Source organism: Anomalospiza imberbis, chromosome 6 (assembly GCF_031753505.1).
Source record: "Anomalospiza imberbis isolate Cuckoo-Finch-1a 21T00152 chromosome 6, ASM3175350v1, whole genome shotgun sequence".
NCBI lineage: Eukaryota > Metazoa > Chordata > Aves > Passeriformes > Viduidae > Anomalospiza > Anomalospiza imberbis.
In genome coordinates this window covers 7082825-7103091 of record NC_089686.1, presented here as the reverse complement: position 1 = coordinate 7103091, position 20267 = coordinate 7082825, and the positions used below count along the sequence as shown (strand labels likewise).

Here is a 20267-nt window from a genome sequence, read left to right as displayed (position 1 = left end):
TCTAATTCTGGATGCATGGATTATTTCTAGCCTCACTAGAATAGAATCATTCTGAAGCATTGCTTGAAACAGATTTTCTCCAGAGAAACAAGATTATGTGCTGATAGGAAAATTCTGCGTGTAGACTCGACTCTATCAGCTGCTGACCTTCAAAGAATTCCACTGCGAAAGCATATTTAACTACTGCAGGAGGAGGACACCAGCAGAGGAACCCATTTCAAGGGACCCAGGAGGGCTGGAGCAGGGCTGGGAACTGATCCCTGCTGTGCCTTGTCCAGGAGGCTCATGTGTCTTAATAATCACTCAATAATCACTGTTTTCACAAATCCAATTGCTACAACAGGAAAACTGCTGGCAGCTTAATATATTCCTAATACAGAGCAGTGGCACAGGCAAAATCAGAGCTGTAAGAGAGAAAGCCATGGGAAGTCAATCCAACCTTTCTGTTGAGGGCCGCCTGCAGCCGGTGCCACCGCAGGTTCATCTCACCCAAGCACTCAGCAAACTCTGTCCTTTCGTAGCGCTTGCTCTCCACGTCACAGGTGCTCATCTGCAGCAGGGACTGGTTAACAAAATCTACCATCCACTGCTTAAAGTTCATTTCCATCATGTATTCCTGCAGGGGAAAAAAGAGAACGAACAAAAACATAAACCAATCAGTTATGTAGTTTAAATCGGAATGGTTCCAATGATGCTTCAAGGTGTGGCAATGGGATGTTGACGGCTTTGTTTGAATCATGACCTAAAATACTCTTCTGAAAGAGACTTGTCTGTAGGAATAATTCTCAAATTTTACCATTCTGTATGTGTAGCTGTTTCCATCCACTGAAATTTCTGCAGAAAATCTTTATCATTATGTGGGTAGTTCAAGGTAAAAACAGGCTAGAGATGGAGCAGAGAATACAACCCAGGGGTACCAGACCCTGTACTTAATCCATTAAACAAAACTATCACACTGCCACGGGCCCAGATTAGGCCAAGACCAAGGCTTTCCCACACTCCTGCAACTCACAGGCAAATGCAGCATGAGCTTCTACTCCTTTTAACAAAACATCTGTTATCAGAAGAGAATATCAGAATATCTGGGAGGAAAAAGTGCTCTCCAGCATCAGCATCTCTTGTGCAGAGAGATAAGTGAGAAACTACATGCAAAGTGAAAACATGAGGGAATGTCTTTTTATTTCAGAGGGTATTAGAAGAGAGTAGGAAAGGGCTCCATATTTATCCAGTAGTGCCCAGAAAAATCACCAAGGCATACCACAGTAACCACAGCTGCTTCCCTCTAGGAATTTGTGACCATCATCCCAGCTTTCTTCTCAGCACACACAGCCCCACCTTGCTGACAAGTGCAAAAGATACACCTACAAACCCACCTCTAAATATCCAAAGTGTTAAGAATAGCACCTCACCTACATGTCCCAGCTGCCAAACCCAACTGATAGAGACCAATATGTTATACATGTGCTGTACCAAGGCACTTGGAAAGAAATGTTTGCATTGGCACTTGCCTTACGTGCAGCACCAAAGTGGCTGCGAGCTGTAGCTGCAGACTGAGAACTGTCAGCCTGCCTGAGCCCTGAGCAGGGGCAGAGCAAAATAGGGCTCTGTGGGGATTCCTGCCCTGAGGCTGGGCTCCCTGGCATCTCTGGAGTACACAGCTTGAATCCTCCCTGTGGCTGGAGCAGTCAGCCTCTGCCACTCGTGCTCCAACATCTGAACAGCGCCAAGAGTCTGATGCAGCCTCTCTCTCTCTCTCTCTCTCTCTCTCTGCAGGGATGTTCATCTTGTCCCTCTTTCCTAGCAGGTTATTTCTTTTGATGACACATAATATTCAAACCCCCTGTTCTCTAGTTAAATGGATTCAGGTTATGGAGCTCCATGAGGAGGTATTCCTTGTTAAAAAGACAGACTAGAACACAGTACAAACACAGAACCTGTCTTCCTAAGGAAGGAAAGCTTTCCTGCTCATCACATTTTATCATCTAAATGCAAGAGCGAGAACAAATGAGACAGATGGGGCAGCATGAGAAAAGGAGCTTACAGCCCAGCAGGCAGTAGCTGTATTGCAGAACAGGCAGTGGTTTGTGTGTCATGGAAGCATAAAGGTTTTATAAAGGAGAATATTAGGACACGTTTCAGACTGAGGAACACTCTTGAGAGCAAGGGGAAGGATATGACAGTGCCTGTAGGCTGCTTCCATCCTTTTCACAGCAGGCCTGGACTCGTCTCCCATTTACCTTGTACTTCTGAAGGAGGGTCTTGACCTGGGCAGCAGTGCATTGTGAATTTATTGGCTCCTCATGCTCCTGCTGCTGTTCCACACGGTCCAGCCAGGCCATTAGTTCAGCAATAGCTTCCCGTGATGAAATCTTTTCCATCTGAAGCTGAGGTAAAGCATATAATGAATCCTCAACACTCTACTTGCTAGAAATACCAAGGAAAATGGCATTTCTGTTTTTAGAAAGGCTCAGGCACTATAATCGCATTATTGGGGCATGAACTTGAATGTGAGCCCTGTGCTCCAGAGGGGTAAATTACTTCAGTTCTAGAATTCATGAATCTGAAATTAAATTCTTTCTAATTTTGAGTAATTCTTTCTAATTTTAAGTAACACCCTTCCATGCATAATCATAAAGATAATAAAAATATGTAGAACAGCCCAGGAAGAACACAGCAATATTTAAACTGCAGTACAATATTGGAGTTATTCTGAAAGCACGGCACAGCTAATTCAGAAAAAGTCAACTGAATCCCAGCAGCATTTTAACATAAATATTTAGCTTGAACTGAGAGATGGCAGCAGAGTTTCTCACTCACCTGGTGAAGCTTTTCTTGGATGGCTGGGAGCTGTGTAATCAGTTCTCCCCATTTTTGCTCAAACTTTGCCAAGGATGACCTAAGTGCTGCAGTATCAGCTTGCTTCACGTGGAGGAGCTGGCTGGCAGTGCTCACCACTGATGACTTCAGGGAAGATTTTTCATCAACTTCCTTAGAAAATGTCTGGGGTGCACAGGAGAGATTTAAGGGAGGGTAAATATTTATATATCTCTTGAAATGAAGACAAGCCATATTATCACAGGATTAAATGCCTCAACTAACACAGTTTATCAAGAATGCAAACTTCAGAAAACCTAAGCTCAACATATTCTGGCAGATAAAGCATTTTTTTGCCCACCTTGATATACAGTACTGAATGCCACCCTTAGCTCCCACAGAGACTGGGAATATCCTGATCCCCACCTCACACAGAGGTCCAGGGAGCAACCCCAGTCCTCAGACCTCTGGCCAGCTCACATCTACCAGTCAGCCTTCATGATGCTTTGCTTTCCCTCGGTGCACTGTTACCTCTGTCTGGCCTCAAAGTGGGGCTGCACCTCCTGGCTAGCTATCCAAGGGGAGCAGGAAAAGACATGAAATGTAATTCAGCATGTTTCTCTTTCCTGACTTTGACTCACCACCTTCACTCCTGTACCCTGAGCCCACACTCCAGGTTCAGGTGTTGAGTGGCTTTGGGGCACACAGCCATTCAGTGCTGTATTATGTGGGTGGCTCAAGGGCATGGCAAACAAAAGAAACCTCTCAGAAGGGTCGTTTTCACCAGAATTCACAATGTCTTATCTAAACCTGGCAGCAGAAATGACTTACAAACAAACTGCTGATGTTGTCCCTGATGGTGGCAAGATCTTGTGACACATTGAGAGACTGCTCCTTCCAAAAATTCATTCTCTGCTGAGCAGAATCCAACCATTTCATCAATTCCTCTGAGTCTCTGTTGTAGCTACAGGAGAAACAAAACACAGAAACACCTATCTAGCTGAGGCTGGGATACATTTCTCACCCTCCAAGTAGTCTTCCCTGTGAGAAGGCACGCGCTATTCTGGCACCTCTGCTGCTGCATAACCCTGCAGAAGCATGGCTTCAGCTGTCAACTATAAAAAAAAAATATCACAAGCACACGTGTAGCTGATACTTCAAACTGTTTTTTTTTGTGTTAGACCCACCTGACCAGGAGTTTCAGTAATGTTTGAAGTCGGTGTAGCTCATGGCCAACTTTTTTGGTTAAAGACAACCACTGCTCTTCCAGCTTCCCAATCTGGCTTCTTATTTCTGGACAGTTCACAGCAGTCAGCAATTGCTTCCCTCCTTTCACCATCTGGTAGAGCCTGGCATGCTTTTCATCAACACTGCTTTTGATTGTCTGTCAGAATATGGGAAGTTTGCAAAACAGTAACACTTTAAAGACAGAAAACACAACTAGAAAAACACATATCACTTGCTCTAACTTCTTAATCATTTCCTATGTAATGTATTTTATTTTCCAAATGATAGGAATCTGTAATTCATTACATACAAAAGGGACATAGGTTTTTGTGGGTTTGTTTGGTTTTTGTTTGTTTCCTTTGTGTAGGTCGAGACAAATCTCAACATACTTGTATACATTGTCAGAATGATTTTGTTACAATTTGATGGGCTTTTCTGACACCTGAAGACCTCAGGCAATGGACAAACATTCTATGAGATCTGGCTGCACTGTCCAAACATATGACTGCTCCCACCATAAAATTACTGTCTTCCCATGCTCATGAAAGTTATTGTTCCTCCTTCAGCTCTATCTTATTTTTAAAGGAAGTTACCACTGTTTTGTAAGAAACACCTGGGATAATTATTCAATAATGGTGGCAGGGAGAAATGAAGAGTGGACAGTGAAGTCATTAAGTAAAAAATAAAGGTATTTCTCGGGGTATTTCTCTCACAGGAATTAAGGCCTAGAGAATTTTATTCTGCTCTGTTTTTGAAACTGTGAAGCTCCACAGTTTCATACTGCACCAAACATCTTCTAAAGCTTTATGGCTTTGTTTCTCAAGTCTTTAAAGACAAATAAAGACTTAAGAGTGAAAAGCTAGTGAAGAACTCAAAAAGCCAAGGAAAACCAGGCAACTTCATATCAATGGCTGTGCAAATTTTGCATGTCTCTTGCCTCAGTGCAACAGGAATCAAAAGCACCAGAGGGCCACTATGACTGTAAACATCCACAGCTGATTTATTACAAAGGCTTTACTGTAGCTCAGATATTTTTCCTGGAAATGTCCAGTGATGTTTTTCCTGCGGTCAACTAGATTAAATCATCATAATACTTTTTTCCTTTGTTAAACATTCATCATTTACTGAACACCCATTAATTTGCTATTATTAAACACTTATTAATTCAAAAAATTGTAACAGAGGATGTCCTCTGAAGACTGAGAAAGGTCAGACCTGTGAGGAATGCAGAGTACTCTGAAAATACATCACTAAGGTTACTGAAAACCTTTCTTCTTACTAAAACAACCATAAATGCTGCTTTCATATCCTTATATTTAAATGTGTTTAAAATGTGGATAAAATATTTCCAGCTGGAGCCAGGGTTGTAAATAAAGATGCAGCTGCAACCAGTGTTGCAATAAGAGTTCAAATATTTAGTATTTTCAGATATTTGAAAGCACTAGGTTGAATCTCCTTTTCCATAGCTTTACACTGTGGCATGAAAATAATTTCTGAATTACAGAGAAGAGGCACTGTGTTCACTCCAAGGCTCTTGATGTCCTTGGGATACATGGAGCCTGCGCAACATCCATCTTATCCTAAATACTTTTATATGAAAATTGAGTTATAAAGTAGTTACAGTCATTACTCCCACTAAAATGGACTTGTAGCCCCTGGCTGAAATTAGCAGCCCAATCTTCTCCTACTTTAGAAGTCAGTTTTGAGCTTGCATCCACACACAGCTGAGGAGATGAGGCAGTGCCCTGTAAATCACCTCCTCACATACTAACTAGTATTTTTTGCCAGTTCTACTGATCCATAAAGAAAAGCAGTGACAAACACATAAATACCTCTAGAAGTGCAATCCTTTCCATTAATCTTTCTTCAGTTTCTTCAACCAAACTGACAGATGGCAATGCAGAGGCAAGTGCTTCTAACTCCTTATTGAAAACCAGGCATTCCTCATCAAATGCCATCCAATCCTAAAAAATACATTGAATTGTTAACACAGCACACACATCCATTTGCATTTTAATACACCAGACTCAGGCCTTAATGCCTTCTCTAGCATCAGTAGCTCTTGCATTAATGAAACATAACACAAAAATAAGTGGATAATAGGTAAATATCAAAGTAAGACACGATTTCACCAGAGATGAATTAATTATGCATTCTGCAAAATCTTTAAGGATTCTTATTTTAAAGTGGTGTAGGCAATTTTTTATTCTCTAGAGAAGTTCTGAGATTATTGGTTAAATTTTTAAGTCTTATTTTAAAGTGGTGCCAGTATTTTTCTGCCTTAAAGGGCTCTTCTGTCAGTCCAGACACTCAGAAATTACAGCAAGGAGTCAAAGTGTGATGGGCTGAAATGTCCACTTCCAGAGATTTTCAAGAAGAAAGCTGGTTTACTGACACACACAGAATAAGTAATAAATGGACTGTTGCTGCCCAGTGGAATCAGAAAAGGACAACTACTAGCCAAAGAATCACTGGTAGGACAAGAGCTGCCCCAGATGCAACTTTTCTCCTTCTCCCCAGGTTTAACTCTTGGGTGTCTTCTGATTTATTACCTTTAGCAGGCTCTCTAAGTGTATACCATACTGGCAGGCCTTCTGCTCCAGCACTTTGACTTCATTCACCAGCTCTCTCCAGAATTCCTCTCTCTTTTGCAGGACAGAAGGACTCACTCTCTTAGAAAACGCTTCCATGTAAGCCATACGTGTCATGAGGTTGTGGAAAAAATCCTGGAAAAAACCACCAAGTTACAGCTTGCTCTTTAAGAGAGATCACACTCCCACGGCAGGAGTTCTAAAGCTTAAGTAGTAGGCAGGACACAATAATCCTTTGGGATAACTATAAGAAAAATGTGTTTTCCTTACACAACTATGTGTTCTGAGGTAAGCAGAAATAGCAATTTATTACCAAAACTGGTACTCTTTTGGTCTACTGAAAAACTTGTCTTTGTTTTCTGCACATACAGCAGTCTTTCCCCTTTGCTATGAGCCAGTCACTCTCCTCCACAACACTGGAGAGAAACCAGTCCCAAAAAACAGTGCTCCTTGCTATGCTGACCTGAGCAGTGCTGTAATGAACACCTCATACCTTGTGATTTTTCAGGTGAGACTGCAGAGCTGCTCTGCTTTTTGTTAGGTGCTTTGGATCTTGTGCCACCTTCTCTCTTCCAATAGCTACTAGCTCTGCAAACCCACGAAACAAGTCCTCATACTGGCTTTCACTGATGGCAGGGGAGTTCAGCTCCACGTACTTTGCTTTCAGAATCCCCCACATGTCATCCAGAACATCCTACAATGCAAACACTGTGCAGTGATCCATGAAGGACAGAAATGAATCCCACAAACCCACAGAATACAAAATAGCCATTAGCATTTTGACGCTGCAAATGCATTGCTTAGAAGACTCAAACCTTGCTGAGTAAGTGGAAACTGTACTGTGCTCTTACCTCTAATTTATAAGCTTCCTGGATTAAGGTGATAGGTAACTGCAATCTTTCTCCATGGCCTCTCAATTTTGCTACTTGGTTTTCAAAGTTTTGCAGCTCCACAGCACAGTCACCAATTTTCTACATGAAGGACAAAATTAACTGTTAGGAACAGTTCCATTCCAATAAACTTTCCATTATCACTGGCAGTGCAGTGAATCCAGTGGCTGGATCTCTCCTGTGCTAGCACTTCAGAAAATCCAATGAACTTATAAACTAAATGGACAAAACATGGCATAATGAGCTTATAAACTAAATGGACAAAACATGGCATAACTTACGGTGTTCACACAGCACAGCCAGGAAGGGAATTCAGGTCTTGTGTCTCAGGACAACATTCAACATGCCTTTCCATTTACTAATTAAGGAGCAGCCATTAAAAGGAATCATGGACTCAGAAAACAGTTTTTTCTTATGAATCAGAAGTAGTCAGGGATTGAGACAGGATCCCTCTGAAGGAAGGAAAGCTATGTACTTCTGGCATTCCTTTTCCAGGAGTGGTTACCTAACAGAATATAGCCAGTCCTTTTTTATTTTATTATGCCTCTAAGCAAGGTTATGAGCCTGTAACAAGAAAGCTTCAAAATACCCTCCCTGCTTTGGTAATTAGTAGGTAAATGGCCAATGACCATTCTGGGGAGGATATGCAGTCTGTTAATTTTTAATCTTCTGATAATCCCAATAAAGGTCAAAGAAAATAGCTTAACTGGTCAAATTCCATATGATAAAGTGTTCATAAATGCTGCAGGAGAAGATAGAAATACCAGAGTCCCACAAAGAAAAGGTAGTTTGGCATAAGAAAAGATATAACATTTCTTCCCTGCCATAGCATGGGGGTTATTTGCTCTGGGAGGTTGAGGAGAGACTGATTCCTCCACTCCAACCACCAAAATGTCTGGATTTACATCTGAGAATGGATTGGGGTGTAGTTAAAAAAATAAAAAAGGAAAAGGGGTGGTGGTGAATATGGCAAATACTGAACTCTCTCATTTTCCCATTTCAAAAACCTAAGTCAGATTCAAACTTTAGAAATTATGAAACTTCACAAATTGCAGAAGGCTGGAAATAATAGCTAATGCTGTAAAAACTCTCATTTCCTTCAAATAAAATTACCTGAAGCTGTTCAGAAACATTATGTCCACGTAGTTCATTCAAGCATTGTTGCAGAGCAGCTTTTTTCTCAGTTAACTGATCATAGAGTAGCCTGGTTTGATTCTGCAAAAGAAACAAACATCAGGAATATATCACACTAACAGGAGTATAGTAATGACCAGACAAAATTACACATCAAACAAAATTATTATCTCTTTAAGTAAATGCTTTTTTTTTCTCTTAAACAAACAAACAAACAAACACCAAAATAAAGCATATACATTATGGGCTTAAAGCAGTAATTGGACAAGGGTAATTCTGAGTCTGTGTAGTATACAAGAAGCAGATTACTCTGCCACAATGATCCTCTGTGACTGTAAAAATCTGGGAAACTGATAAGAGAATCAAATTATTCTCTTCTGAAAATGCGAAAATGAGCCCATTACTGGGGACTGATGGAGCTCTCTGGATTCTGCATACATAAACATTGCAAGACCAGTTCTGTGGCTGTTTGGAGACAACATCCCAGTGTTCCTCAAAAGGGCTGCTTTATTATTCAGCAGTGAAGGGCCAGGATGACTTGCAGATGATGAGCACACTGGAGTTTTACTGGACATTGCAAACTGTATTTCAAAGACCAGACCCTTCCTTCCTTACTTCAGTCTAAACACCTGATCTGAATATTTTCCAGCAAGAGTTTTAGATCTAGCCCATCACAAGAATGTAAAGAAAAGCTTCTCACAATCTGCTTTTCCATCAAAGAGCAAAAGAAGGAAAATTTGTGCAACTATGGCTTCTGCTTCTGTGGCACAAAATCTAAAGGAACAGTAAATGCAGTGGGGTCAAATCAACCTACAACACATTGCTAAAATAGCCCAGTGTCAGGCATGGCACCACAAAGGAGGAAGCCTGCCTCTCCTGAGCACACAGAAGCTGAAAGAATATATGAAACCCTCCTTGACCCAGTCCCTACACACAGAAACTTGCTTCAGCCTGCAGCTCAGCCTGCATGGGATCCCAGGTTACCTCTGTATTTTCTGCATGCAAATTTTCTACTGTGATCCAGGCCTCTGTGGCAGTCAGCACTGCACACAGCACTGTAACCAAAAAAATTAATCTGCTTCTTGAGAGGCCAAGTGTTTTAGGTAGCGAAAAAAGAAAAAAACCACAAAGAAAGCCCACTAGAGGTTGCTCATCTGTAACCCAACTGCGTTAACACTGACAAGCCTAAGAGATGCTGTGAATCAAGATGTGCATCTGTCAGTGGAGTACCAGGTAATTGCTATTATGATCCAGCCCAGCTTTCATGGAGCTGCTCCTTGAAGCAGTGGCAGCTTGTGTTTGTTCCAGCCGTGCCTGCAAGTTGTCAAAGCACTCGCAGAACACATCTGTGCTCCCACCAGCACAGCTGATGGACTTCAGAAGATCATCCTTTTTATCACTCAGATCAGCATGAAGTTTTTGCAGCTCCACAGACAGAGTCTAAAGGGATGAAAGAAAAACAACATGAGTGAAAATGATCTGTGCAAGGACTCTTGCCTCTAAGAGGCAGCAGGACTCGAGTTGATAATTGTTAAAAGCAACAGGCCCAAATCTGTGCAATACAAAATTGTTTGGCAGCGTTATTCCTGAATAATGCCAGCAGAACAGAGAGGAAATACCAGGCCATATATACTCTGCTGTAACAGAAATCCACTGGGGTTTCTCCCTCCCTGAAGGATTTGGGGCAGTTACCTCATAGAGAGCCTGCTGCACAGCTGCCTCTTCAGTGGAGAGCACAGAGGTGTTCAGCATCTCCTCCATGTTATTCAAACACCGGCTGATTGCCAGAAGCAACTCAAACAACTTCCTGTCCAAATTGGAAGAGACTTCCTCTGCCACATTATCCTGGGTAAATGCAAGCCAGTTTTCAGTACTTTTACTCAAGGCATGGCTAAGATTCATTCACTCATATAAGGTTAGAGGTTTGCTCAGCTAATACTAAAATGGAATTAATGAAATACTGAGAGACAGACTTGGATATATGCATGTAACATTCAGAGCTGTTGAAGCCAAAGCTGAGACAATGACCCTTTGTGTACTGGACAGTGGCTATGCTCTTACATGTCTCTAATCTCAGGCATGAGCACAAGAAGTTTGTCTTGTCAGCTCCCATCCTGCTTTATACAGTTTGAGGATTTTTACCCACACTAGCAAACTTTTGGACTCGGGTAGAAGTATCATAGTGGAGAACCTGCAATGTTTCCTTTCAAAATCCTCAACCTATTTCTACGTTACAGTCCATACCCAACACAAAAGCTCACTACAGTGAATGCCATTTGCAATAATAGGATTACTGGCTGTTTCCCGGTGTCCAAACAGTGTCCTGTGTCTAGAATCCCTGGGGTTTTTTGCAATGCTTAGGATATGCCATTTTTACCTGTGCATGTACTACATTTGCTTCCTGGCTTAGGTCTCCCAGCTGGACGGTGTAAGTTTTCAGCTCTTCCACAGTTGGGGTTCCTGCTCCTGAGAATGTGCCTCGAGGCAGCACGTTCATCTTCGTTGTGATCTAACATTTGGAAAAGGAACATTGCAATTAGAAGAACAACTCAAATGAAGACAGGCTATGGGCAACAAAATAACACTCCTGTCAAAAAGCATTAAAATACTCAAGGCACTGATACAAAGCACCTGGATAGCAGGGCTCCCTTTTCACTGGGAGAAGTTGGGCAGGCTATGAGAGCTTGACTAAAAGGATAAAAGGAGCCTCTGATTCCCAGCTTTATGGGCTACAGCTGTAGTTTGGGTTAAGGCAATCCTACTGCCCACTGAGGGTAAGTCTTGCCTGAAGAAGAGCTGACATTCATCCCTTTATATGTCTGATATTCTTCCATGTATTGCAGCAATTTCAGAGGACAGAAAATCGAATAATTCTAATTTAGCATGAACAAAACTGTTAATAAAAGGAATTATAGTGTTATCCAAACAGTAAAAGTCTGCAGTCTGTTCAGAACATACACACAGCTCAAACTCTGCTTTTTATGTGTGAGAATGAGAGAGAACACAATGGTGAATGGCAGAACAAAATTGAAGCCAGAGATTTGCTTTGACCAAAATGTTCTCACGTGTGGGAACTGAGATTTCACTCACATCCACAGGAATCAGCTGTGAGCTTGCTGGATAACTCCCTTAGTGCTCTTGGAAGAAGTAAGCAGATAACACCTACTCTGAAAATTAACCACAGGGATTCACCTAAGTGCTCCCACACTGTGCTTAGCAGTCACTACTTCAGAGGCATGATTTACCTCAAAGTAAAATTAAAAGACAATTATGAAAACACTATGCACTAACCATCTCCTCTGGAGAACTCTTCCACAGATTCCAGTTATCTGATGGAGAGCCATGCTACTATGACACAAAGATACACTAATTGCTATCTCCACTGTCAGAATGTTTTATGGAACTTATACAAACCTGTGGTTCCACAAGCTGGCAGAGAGGAGATTTCATCTTTGATGAGAGTTCCTGTTGTAAATATTGCCATTTATTACCCATTTGATCCTTTGGAGCTAAGGTGGCATCAGCCTGCTTGCTCTTTGAGTCAGATTCTCCATTGCTGTATTGAGAAAACATTGTTAGAATGACAATTACTGAAGCAGAGTAACTAAAACTAGGTTTCTTGTATAAGATTAGTTTCTCTTGCTCCTGCCTCAAAAGCAAAGTGAAACCAAGTGCATGTATGATTATTAATCCAAGCTTTGATAAACTTGGACTTTCCCCTCTGCATGAAATATGCCAGGGGCCTGCTGGCAGCCTCCACCTCTGAAATGACAGGACCTGGGGAGCACAGTCCTGTAGGAAGTCCTGGTTCTGTGCTGGAAGGTGCCTGATCCCAATGTCCCCCTTTTCAAAGCTGCTGCCTTTACACTGGCTGGGTGTGCCTGTGCATTTGTAGAGCCATGGCTGTGAACAGAGAGACCCAACCTGCCTACAGATAGGCCTGATTTAGCTCATGGCAGGTGTCAGTCCTGCCTGTTAGTGAGATCCTGAGCTCTGGAGTCAGCTCAGTATCACAGAGGCTGTCACATAAATGAGCCTCCATTTCTCTGGACTGTTGAAGCCCCAAGCTGCTGCCATTTTTCTTCTAAAGGCACACAGAACCAAAGAATAGAACCAGGGTTGCCACTGCAGGGGTCCAGCAGGTTTAGGCAGTTTTAAATCACTGAATCTGTTAACTATTGTGTTATTCTGTACCTGGATTCTGATTTTGGAGTCACATTGTCCTCAAGCTGTGGCTGCATTTTTTCCACACACGACTCAATAAAGTCAATGAGGCTTTTCTGCTCAGCTGCTTTTAATTTCAGGTCCTGTGCACAGAGAATAATATGAACAGTTATGTGAACTGTAATAATCTGAAGTGATGATTGTGCTTTTTCAATCACATTTTATGTGAAATCATTTAGCAAAGGAAAAATCATTTAGCAAAGAAAGTAAGACTACATCTGTCAGAATAAAATGCAGTTTTATGTATGAACATGAATCTACAGAACAATCCATTTCCTGCAAACATGCATTTTTATGGAATATATTTCTACCTGAGCTAAAGTTTTAAAAGCAAAGCCCAACCATAAACAAATTGCATATAGAAATTTAAACACCACTGACTTCAATCCTTACATAAAGAAATAGGCAAGAGAAAATGGGGCATTGCTCAAATATGAGTTTGAGTTCCATTAGTTAAAAAAGTAGAGTGTCGAGTGAAAAGTGAGCAATTCTAGAAGCTCAAGCTGGACCATTTTCTCCAGCTCTTTTCCAATAGCATGAAAAAGGCAAAAGTTAATTTAAAGTTACCAAAATAGAAGTAATTTGCAGAGCACAGAACATTACAGGATTTTTGTATTTTGCTAACAACAAACTTAAAACTCATAGTGAGTTAGCCCATGGGAATATGTTCATAAAACTTTAGTTTCACACTTACCTTCAAAACCAGCATCAGTGTACAGATTTAGATTTCATCATACATCATGTTTTAAAGCTAGACCTCTTGCCTTGCTTCACAAGGATTTAGATGGCATCACCGAACCCTCCAAACTCCTAGCTTTATGATATTACTACAACTTTTGGACAAGGGATTTTAGGGGTGAGGCCTTTCTCCATCCTGACAAACTCCCCAAATCCTGGAGGAGATGGGCAGCTGAAACCTACCCTTGACAGAGCTGATCCCACAGGGAAACTGCAGCAGTTGTAAGAGCAGCTGTCCCCCAGCCCACCGGGGACGTGGAGCAGACCAGCCCCTGGATGGGAGGAGAATTCATTACCTGTGGCTGCTGGAGCCCCTTGTGCCAAGGCTCTTGGGCAAGGGGCAGCTGGGATGTGCTGAAACCATCAGAGTGCAGGATCTCCAGGGGCTCTGGGTCAATCCTCTCCCTGCTAGGAACCTGTAAAGAGAGACCCATTGTGGGAAGGCTTCTGGACTTGACAAGAGAGCAGAACCCCACAGGTGCAGCCTGGGGAAAGGGCAAAAACAGAGCTGCCTTGGACTTACCACACACAGAATCAGCAGAACATGAAACACGACTGCTACTTTTGCAAAGATTTTTGTCCAGTTGAATTTACTGAAAGTTTTAACATCCTAACCATTCTAACCTTCTGCCAAGGTCTTAACATGTGTCCCCCAATAGTTACTTGGCTTTCTTTGCTTTTCCTGTTAGCATGGTGATACTCTCCTGCTAGCTAGGTGATACTAACCCTTCCTCCTTTTTGTTTGATGAAAATACAGGCATGTGCAATTTATGCTTATAAAGTCAGTCACACCCCTGGATTTTCAATCTGTCTGTGCTCACAGAAGTATTTCAACATAAACCTTTACCAGTGCTAATTCACACCAGAGGGACTGTGGCTGCTCTTAAGCAAACACATCGGGTGGGCTTCTCCGATCCCTCACACAACAGAGAGGGAATGAGCTCTGAAGCCAGGAGTTACCATCTCACCCACTGGGAAATTCAGCAAAGACTGTGCAGCTGTGGTGCAGGAGAGCTGACAGAATCACTGCATTTAAGCATTCTTCAAAGAGAAAATTACTAAAAGGTCTCTCTGCTTTGATAGTGTCACAGATAAACAACACGGCCTTTTTGAGGCATTTAAAACCAAACCAAACCAAACCAAACCCTAACTCCTTTTCCTGTGAATGCTGACCTCTGTCACCAAGCACTTAAAGCAGAAAAGATGCTCTTCAGAGATTCATTAAAAATCCACTACTTGTTGCAAACTACAAGTAATTATACAGCACTGTAAAGCAGAATAATGGCAACTCTGACATTTCCCCTTTCCTTGCTTCACAAGGCGAGCTCTGTTCTTCTGCAACTACAGACCAATAATGCACCAGGACTCTCAACTCTTGCCCTGCACAACATTCATATGCTTTACCTGCTCTTCACTGTGCTTGTCTTGAAGCATCATCTGGACATTTTCCAAATTGCACTTCACCTCCTTCAGCTTCAAGGAAAGAGCCTCTGTCTTCCGTTGGTAGTCTGCACTATCTCCACAATCTTCCAGTAAAGAAAGGACCTTTTGTTCAATCTCTGATAACCTCACCTAGAAGGGACAGCAGATAATTACTCATTCTCAGAAGTGCAACATTCCTTTTCTGACAACATTCTGAAGTCAATGCTCACACCTCCCCTGTCTGAAGAGAAGAGAAACATGCAGGGAAAAAGAGAAATAGTTGCAATCCTCCTCGATTTTCTTCAATACAGTCTTTTTATCCTGGACAATTAAATGAATTTTATACAGAGTTAGTCTTAAATCTGTTTCAAACAAGAGCATCTGCAAGAGGTTATCTTAACTCAGATATCACGTAATAAAAAAGGAGAGCAGAAATGACAGACTCCATTTGAATGCAACCAAGAAGACAACACACCTCAGTAGGGAAGAAAGAGGCAATGCACATACAGCTCACATCACTCTTTAGGAGGAATGATGCTGAACTACAACGCACAGTAATGTTTCCATGTGTCAGCCAGGCCACTGTAAACTCTTGGGATCTGATTTTGATCCAAGCTGCTGTGAATCAAAGTTCATCCCTGCATTCTTTAAACTCACATTCTTAAGGTGAGCATGGAGAAAGGTACCATGACTCAGCTGCAAAGTAATCAACTGCAATAAATTAATTGCTTTATATCATACACCCTTATCTAGAGACTGTTTCTCTTCCATTCTGTGTGTATTTTTCTATGTAGATCTTGACTAGAGAACCCTCTTCCCGTGCCCAAGCTCATGTCCTAACACTGAGCCAGATTGTTTGAAGCTGACAGGAATTCAGCCTGCTTGTTTTCACCAGCTGGAACTGCCTATACTGACAGGAACCCTGAATGGGATCCAGACACAGCCAGCTGCTTAGGAGCACTCAGGATCCTAATTCCCACAGAGTTCAGCACCTGAGCATTTGGCTGAATCACAGCCTAAACCCAGAGGCACTCCAATTAAAAACAACCACCCAAAACAACAACAAAACAGCTGGTGATGTCTCCCAGTAATTTAAAATGGGGACATTTTGGTATTGTGAGTGAAATTTGTTGCTCTAGGTAGGCTCAATGCCTGAAGCAGACTGGCACCACAGGGAGCCTCAGCCCTGTTTTAATCTGCACATGCTGCATGCCAGGGCTCCCTCCCAGCCAGCCCCCCTGTGCCAGTCCTGTTCTCCTCCTCCCATTTTCACCAACAGGTACCACCCACCCCTTTTGTTCTGCTGCCATGGGGGCAAGAGGCTGCCCGAGATTGGGAGATTGGCCGTAAGTCCAAATATCACCACTGCTCACTGAGGGCAGGGGGAAAGCCACTATTGTTCTGTGCTGGTAGTTTATGGAAAAAACTGAAAAAGTAGAACTTAGCAGCGTGGAAGGTTTCTTAGACCAGTCCTTTAAATCAGTCTGACAAGCAGAAAGTGAAAATGTCAAAAGAAAAAAAAAACTCTTTTGTTTCTAGCTGATTTATCATGATCAGGACCAATGAAAAACTCCTTTTTAATAGATGATTCGAACTCCACTCAGCATGGTTTTGAAAATAATCCAAATCAAACCAAAGCTTTACAAATACTCCAGAATTCTACCTAAATCTCCTGGAGGCCTCAAAAACCAGGTATTTTAACCAAACCCTGGCAAAGCTGAGGCTGAAGGCAAGCAGTCAGTCACCTGTTGTGTGCACAGGGCGAGGGAGCTGCTGGAGGAGGAGAGAGGAGCGGGCACAGCCCAGGGAAGGGGATGGCAGCAGCAGCGTCACCTCCTTACCTGGCAATCAGCAAGCTGCGGCTCCACCATCTGCTGCCTCTGGGGGCTCTGAGGGGCTGAGCCCAGGGACATTTTAGTTTTGGCCAGCCATTGCTCCAGCTCTGCCACCTGGGCCTGGCACAGCAGGAGGATGGATTCTGGCTCAGGCCTCCCTCCATCCAGCGCTGTCTGCGGGCCCAGGGCGGCGTTGGGCACCGGAGGCGGCCGGTGGCTCTGGAGCAAAGCACATCAAAGCAGCCTGGTGAGCGACCTGGTTTTGTAATTTCCCTCCCCTCCCCTCAGCAGTGAGAGATTATTAACTTCCACATTCACAGAGTGTGGAAACAACAAACCCCAAAACAACTCTGTCGCCGCGTTCCCAGCCTGGCGGGGGTGGAGGGGTTGAACCACAAACCAAGAAGGAAAAAAGGAGAGAAAGGGAAACTCAGCAGGCAGGTGATCCAAGATCTGGTGTAACAGGTTTCCAGGCAGCAATTTGCATCTGCAGGGATCTACCTGAGCACAGCAGCTATACCTGAGCACACAGGGAGTGATGACGCACCATTAACCTGCTCTCCCCTGAGGAGAGATGTTTTTCTGTGGGAGTTACACACAGAAGCAATGCAGTTGGAAGCTGCAAAACAAGCTCTTGGACAATGCTTACAAGCTACTTGTGTGTTCAGTTCCAACAGTTAAATATGCTTTACTCGGGCTTTAGGTCATACAATTTAAAAAATGGTCTATTTTTAAGGACATCTGGTGCAATTCTTCTTAAACACACTCCTTGAAGAAGCAATATTGCATTGCACATGTCCATAACGAAAGTCCAAAGTACTTGGAGATAAAGAGCAGTGACTTGGAAGGCTGCAAAGGTCTGTATATGCCTTCACACATGCAAATATTGGTACTTAGTAAATGAAGCACAACACCACAAGAACAGAACTACCTGAACGCTCCCATGGCTCCAGAGAAGACATTCAGTCAATTGAGATGGCCAGTGCTAGTGCACAAGCTTCATATTAAAATGAGATTTGGCAGAAAAAAAAAAAAAAAAGAGAGCCAAAATGCATTGTTCCAACTATCAGTGTCATCACAGAATGACAGAACAGTTTGGCTAGGGAGGAGCCTTTAATGGTCATCTAGTTCCAATCCCTCAAACCCCTCCATTCATGCCTGTATGAATGACAGCAGCTTCCTTGCTGAAAATTCTCCATTTTTTCCCTAGAAAATTTCACTTTCAAGGAGCAATTGAAAATTTATCACCCTGAGCACCAATAGGAAGAGGCCCACAAAGGGTTGCAGGTGTCCCACCACATCATACTGCAGCAAACTCCAGCAGCAAAACCACAATGGACCAGGGCCTCTGCCCACTAGGTAGGTCACACACCTCACTCAGGAGGTCACCTTATTCAGGCCTGCAAACTCACCAGAGCCAGACTGCCATCGCCTGTGCCAGGACCTTCAGTGCCCTCCAAAGTTTGCAGAGATGTTTCTCCATCATCTTTACTGTGTGATTCAGTTATAACATCCTCATCCTGAAGAGAGAGAGGCAACAGTGGAAATATTTCTTATCTTCCATACTGATGTGCAGTAGTGGAGATGTGGCATGTTGGGACGTGGTTTAGTGGTGGACCTGGCAGAGTTTGGTTTATGACTGGACTCAATCTTAAAGGTCTTTTCCAACCTAAATGACTTTCTGATTCTATGTTCCACTGCCTTGTGGTGCTAGAGAAGCCGGAAAGAGCAGCAACCACTCAACCTACCGTGGTCCTGGCCCAAGAATACTCACAGAGAGCAGTTTTGTTATGCCTGTGGCACTCATGTACAGAAACAAACAATTGCAGCTGTCACAAGATTACTGAGGCACCATGAAGAGCAGAACAGAATACACCAAAACTATACCTGATTGGGTGTCCCAGACACTGATTTTCTCATGCACAAAGAGAACCTCTTCCACAAATGAAATCACCCCCCACATTTTTAGAACCTTTTCAGGAATCAGTCAAACAAGTTGCTGCTACTAAATGTGCATTTCTACCTTTGTGGGGGGGTTTGTGAAGCTAAAAGGAATTCGAATCATTGAATCATTTGGATTGGAAAATACCCTCAAGGTCACCGAGTCCAACCAATATGTACGGCCAAAAAAGAGAGTCTAAATGGCAAAATTTAGTGTGAGATGGAAGATATGAATATGGCCACCTTGTCCTGCATTCCTACACTTCTCTTGCAGTGCAGTCTTCAGCAATATTTAGGACTTGTGCAGATCTTTCCCACAAAGGTGAGTTCCCACCTCCAGAGAGAGAAACCCGAGTGTGTTACCTGAACAATGCCATCTGACAAGGTACCAGAAGACCAGGAGGTTGCACTGTCTTCCTTGAGCCTTTCATCATCTCTTTCTGAAGGCCAAAAGCTTGCATCTTTCTCTGTGGCTGTACTTCCCTTTGAAAGCAGTAACAGCTCAGCTTTAGCTTGTGACCAGGGAGCTCAGATATTCCTCCAGGCAATGTAAAGCACTGCAAACTTCTCCTAACACTTTGCTCTATTTCTGCCTTGTTTATGTATCCATATTTGTGTTTCCCAAATCCCACCTCTCTTCTTGCTCTACAGCTCTGCTGCAAGATGAATGGCAGCTGGATGACACTGATAATGTTCTCTAGAGATAAAGAATATTCTCATTTTTTACAATATGGAAAAAAACCCAAACAAACCAACAACCACCAAACCAACAAGACACTATCTTTCTTTCTCCTGTCCAGAGAAATCCTACATGTAAAGAAAATTGCACCAGTGAAGGTGCTGAGTGAGAAACTCTGAAGCTGAAGTGCTTGGATCAATAGCGAGGCACAAGCTCTCCAGGCTGTTTGGACTTCTTTGCACTGTCTTGCCACGGAGTTTTTTCCAAAAGCAATTAGCTTTGCTCCTTGCAGTTCCCCTGGGCATTTAGACCGCCCACAAGATTCAGAGCAACCTGCAGGGCAGTGTCCCCCAGTTCCTCCCAATCTCCCAGAAATCTCCACCTCTATCCTAACTACACTCCCAATAGTCTAATCACACTCTCTTTTGCTTAAGTTCAATGCAAATAAATTTTGTTTTATGCTTTGGCATTCCAGAGACTAATTCTTTCTGAAATCCACCTCCACATGGAAACACTGGTATTTAAGGCCATATTTTGCCATTAACACTTCCACAAAGGGGGCATTACTAAATAGGCAATCCCACCAAAAGCAGGATCACACCTCACAGAACAAGGTGCTGTGTAACACTGCACTGGAATATTGGTACACTGGCTAGAGTGCAATTCCTTTGTATCCTGGAGTGATAACAGATATTTTAAGTTGTTCTGAAATATTCCAGATTTTCACATTTTTCATAATTTCTGCTTTACCAAAATCTGCTATCTTACATAC

General features: G+C 42.7%; 1 protein-coding gene across 1 annotated transcript in view; it reads right to left on the bottom strand.

Moving 5' to 3' along the window:
- The window catches only part of SYNE2 (spectrin repeat containing nuclear envelope protein 2), a 177190-nt gene that overhangs the window by 55212 nt on the left and 101711 nt on the right, over positions 1 to 20267 (bottom strand). The window contains exons 66-85 of the mRNA XM_068192175.1: positions 19180 to 19299; positions 18288 to 18395; positions 16882 to 17094; positions 15023 to 15190; positions 13915 to 14034; positions 12851 to 12963; positions 12071 to 12212; positions 11034 to 11165; positions 10349 to 10501; positions 9887 to 10096; positions 8636 to 8737; positions 7484 to 7603; positions 7126 to 7326; positions 6594 to 6767; positions 5874 to 6005; positions 4002 to 4198; positions 3646 to 3778; positions 2818 to 3000; positions 2238 to 2384; positions 440 to 616 (exon numbers count right to left, since the gene is read on the bottom strand). Coding sequence (XP_068048276.1) covers positions 440 to 616; positions 2238 to 2384; positions 2818 to 3000; positions 3646 to 3778; positions 4002 to 4198; positions 5874 to 6005; positions 6594 to 6767; positions 7126 to 7326; positions 7484 to 7603; positions 8636 to 8737; positions 9887 to 10096; positions 10349 to 10501; positions 11034 to 11165; positions 12071 to 12212; positions 12851 to 12963; positions 13915 to 14034; positions 15023 to 15190; positions 16882 to 17094; positions 18288 to 18395; positions 19180 to 19299 — 3045 coding nt within the window. The remainder of the gene's footprint in view (positions 1 to 439; positions 617 to 2237; positions 2385 to 2817; positions 3001 to 3645; positions 3779 to 4001; positions 4199 to 5873; positions 6006 to 6593; positions 6768 to 7125; positions 7327 to 7483; positions 7604 to 8635; positions 8738 to 9886; positions 10097 to 10348; positions 10502 to 11033; positions 11166 to 12070; positions 12213 to 12850; positions 12964 to 13914; positions 14035 to 15022; positions 15191 to 16881; positions 17095 to 18287; positions 18396 to 19179; positions 19300 to 20267) is intronic.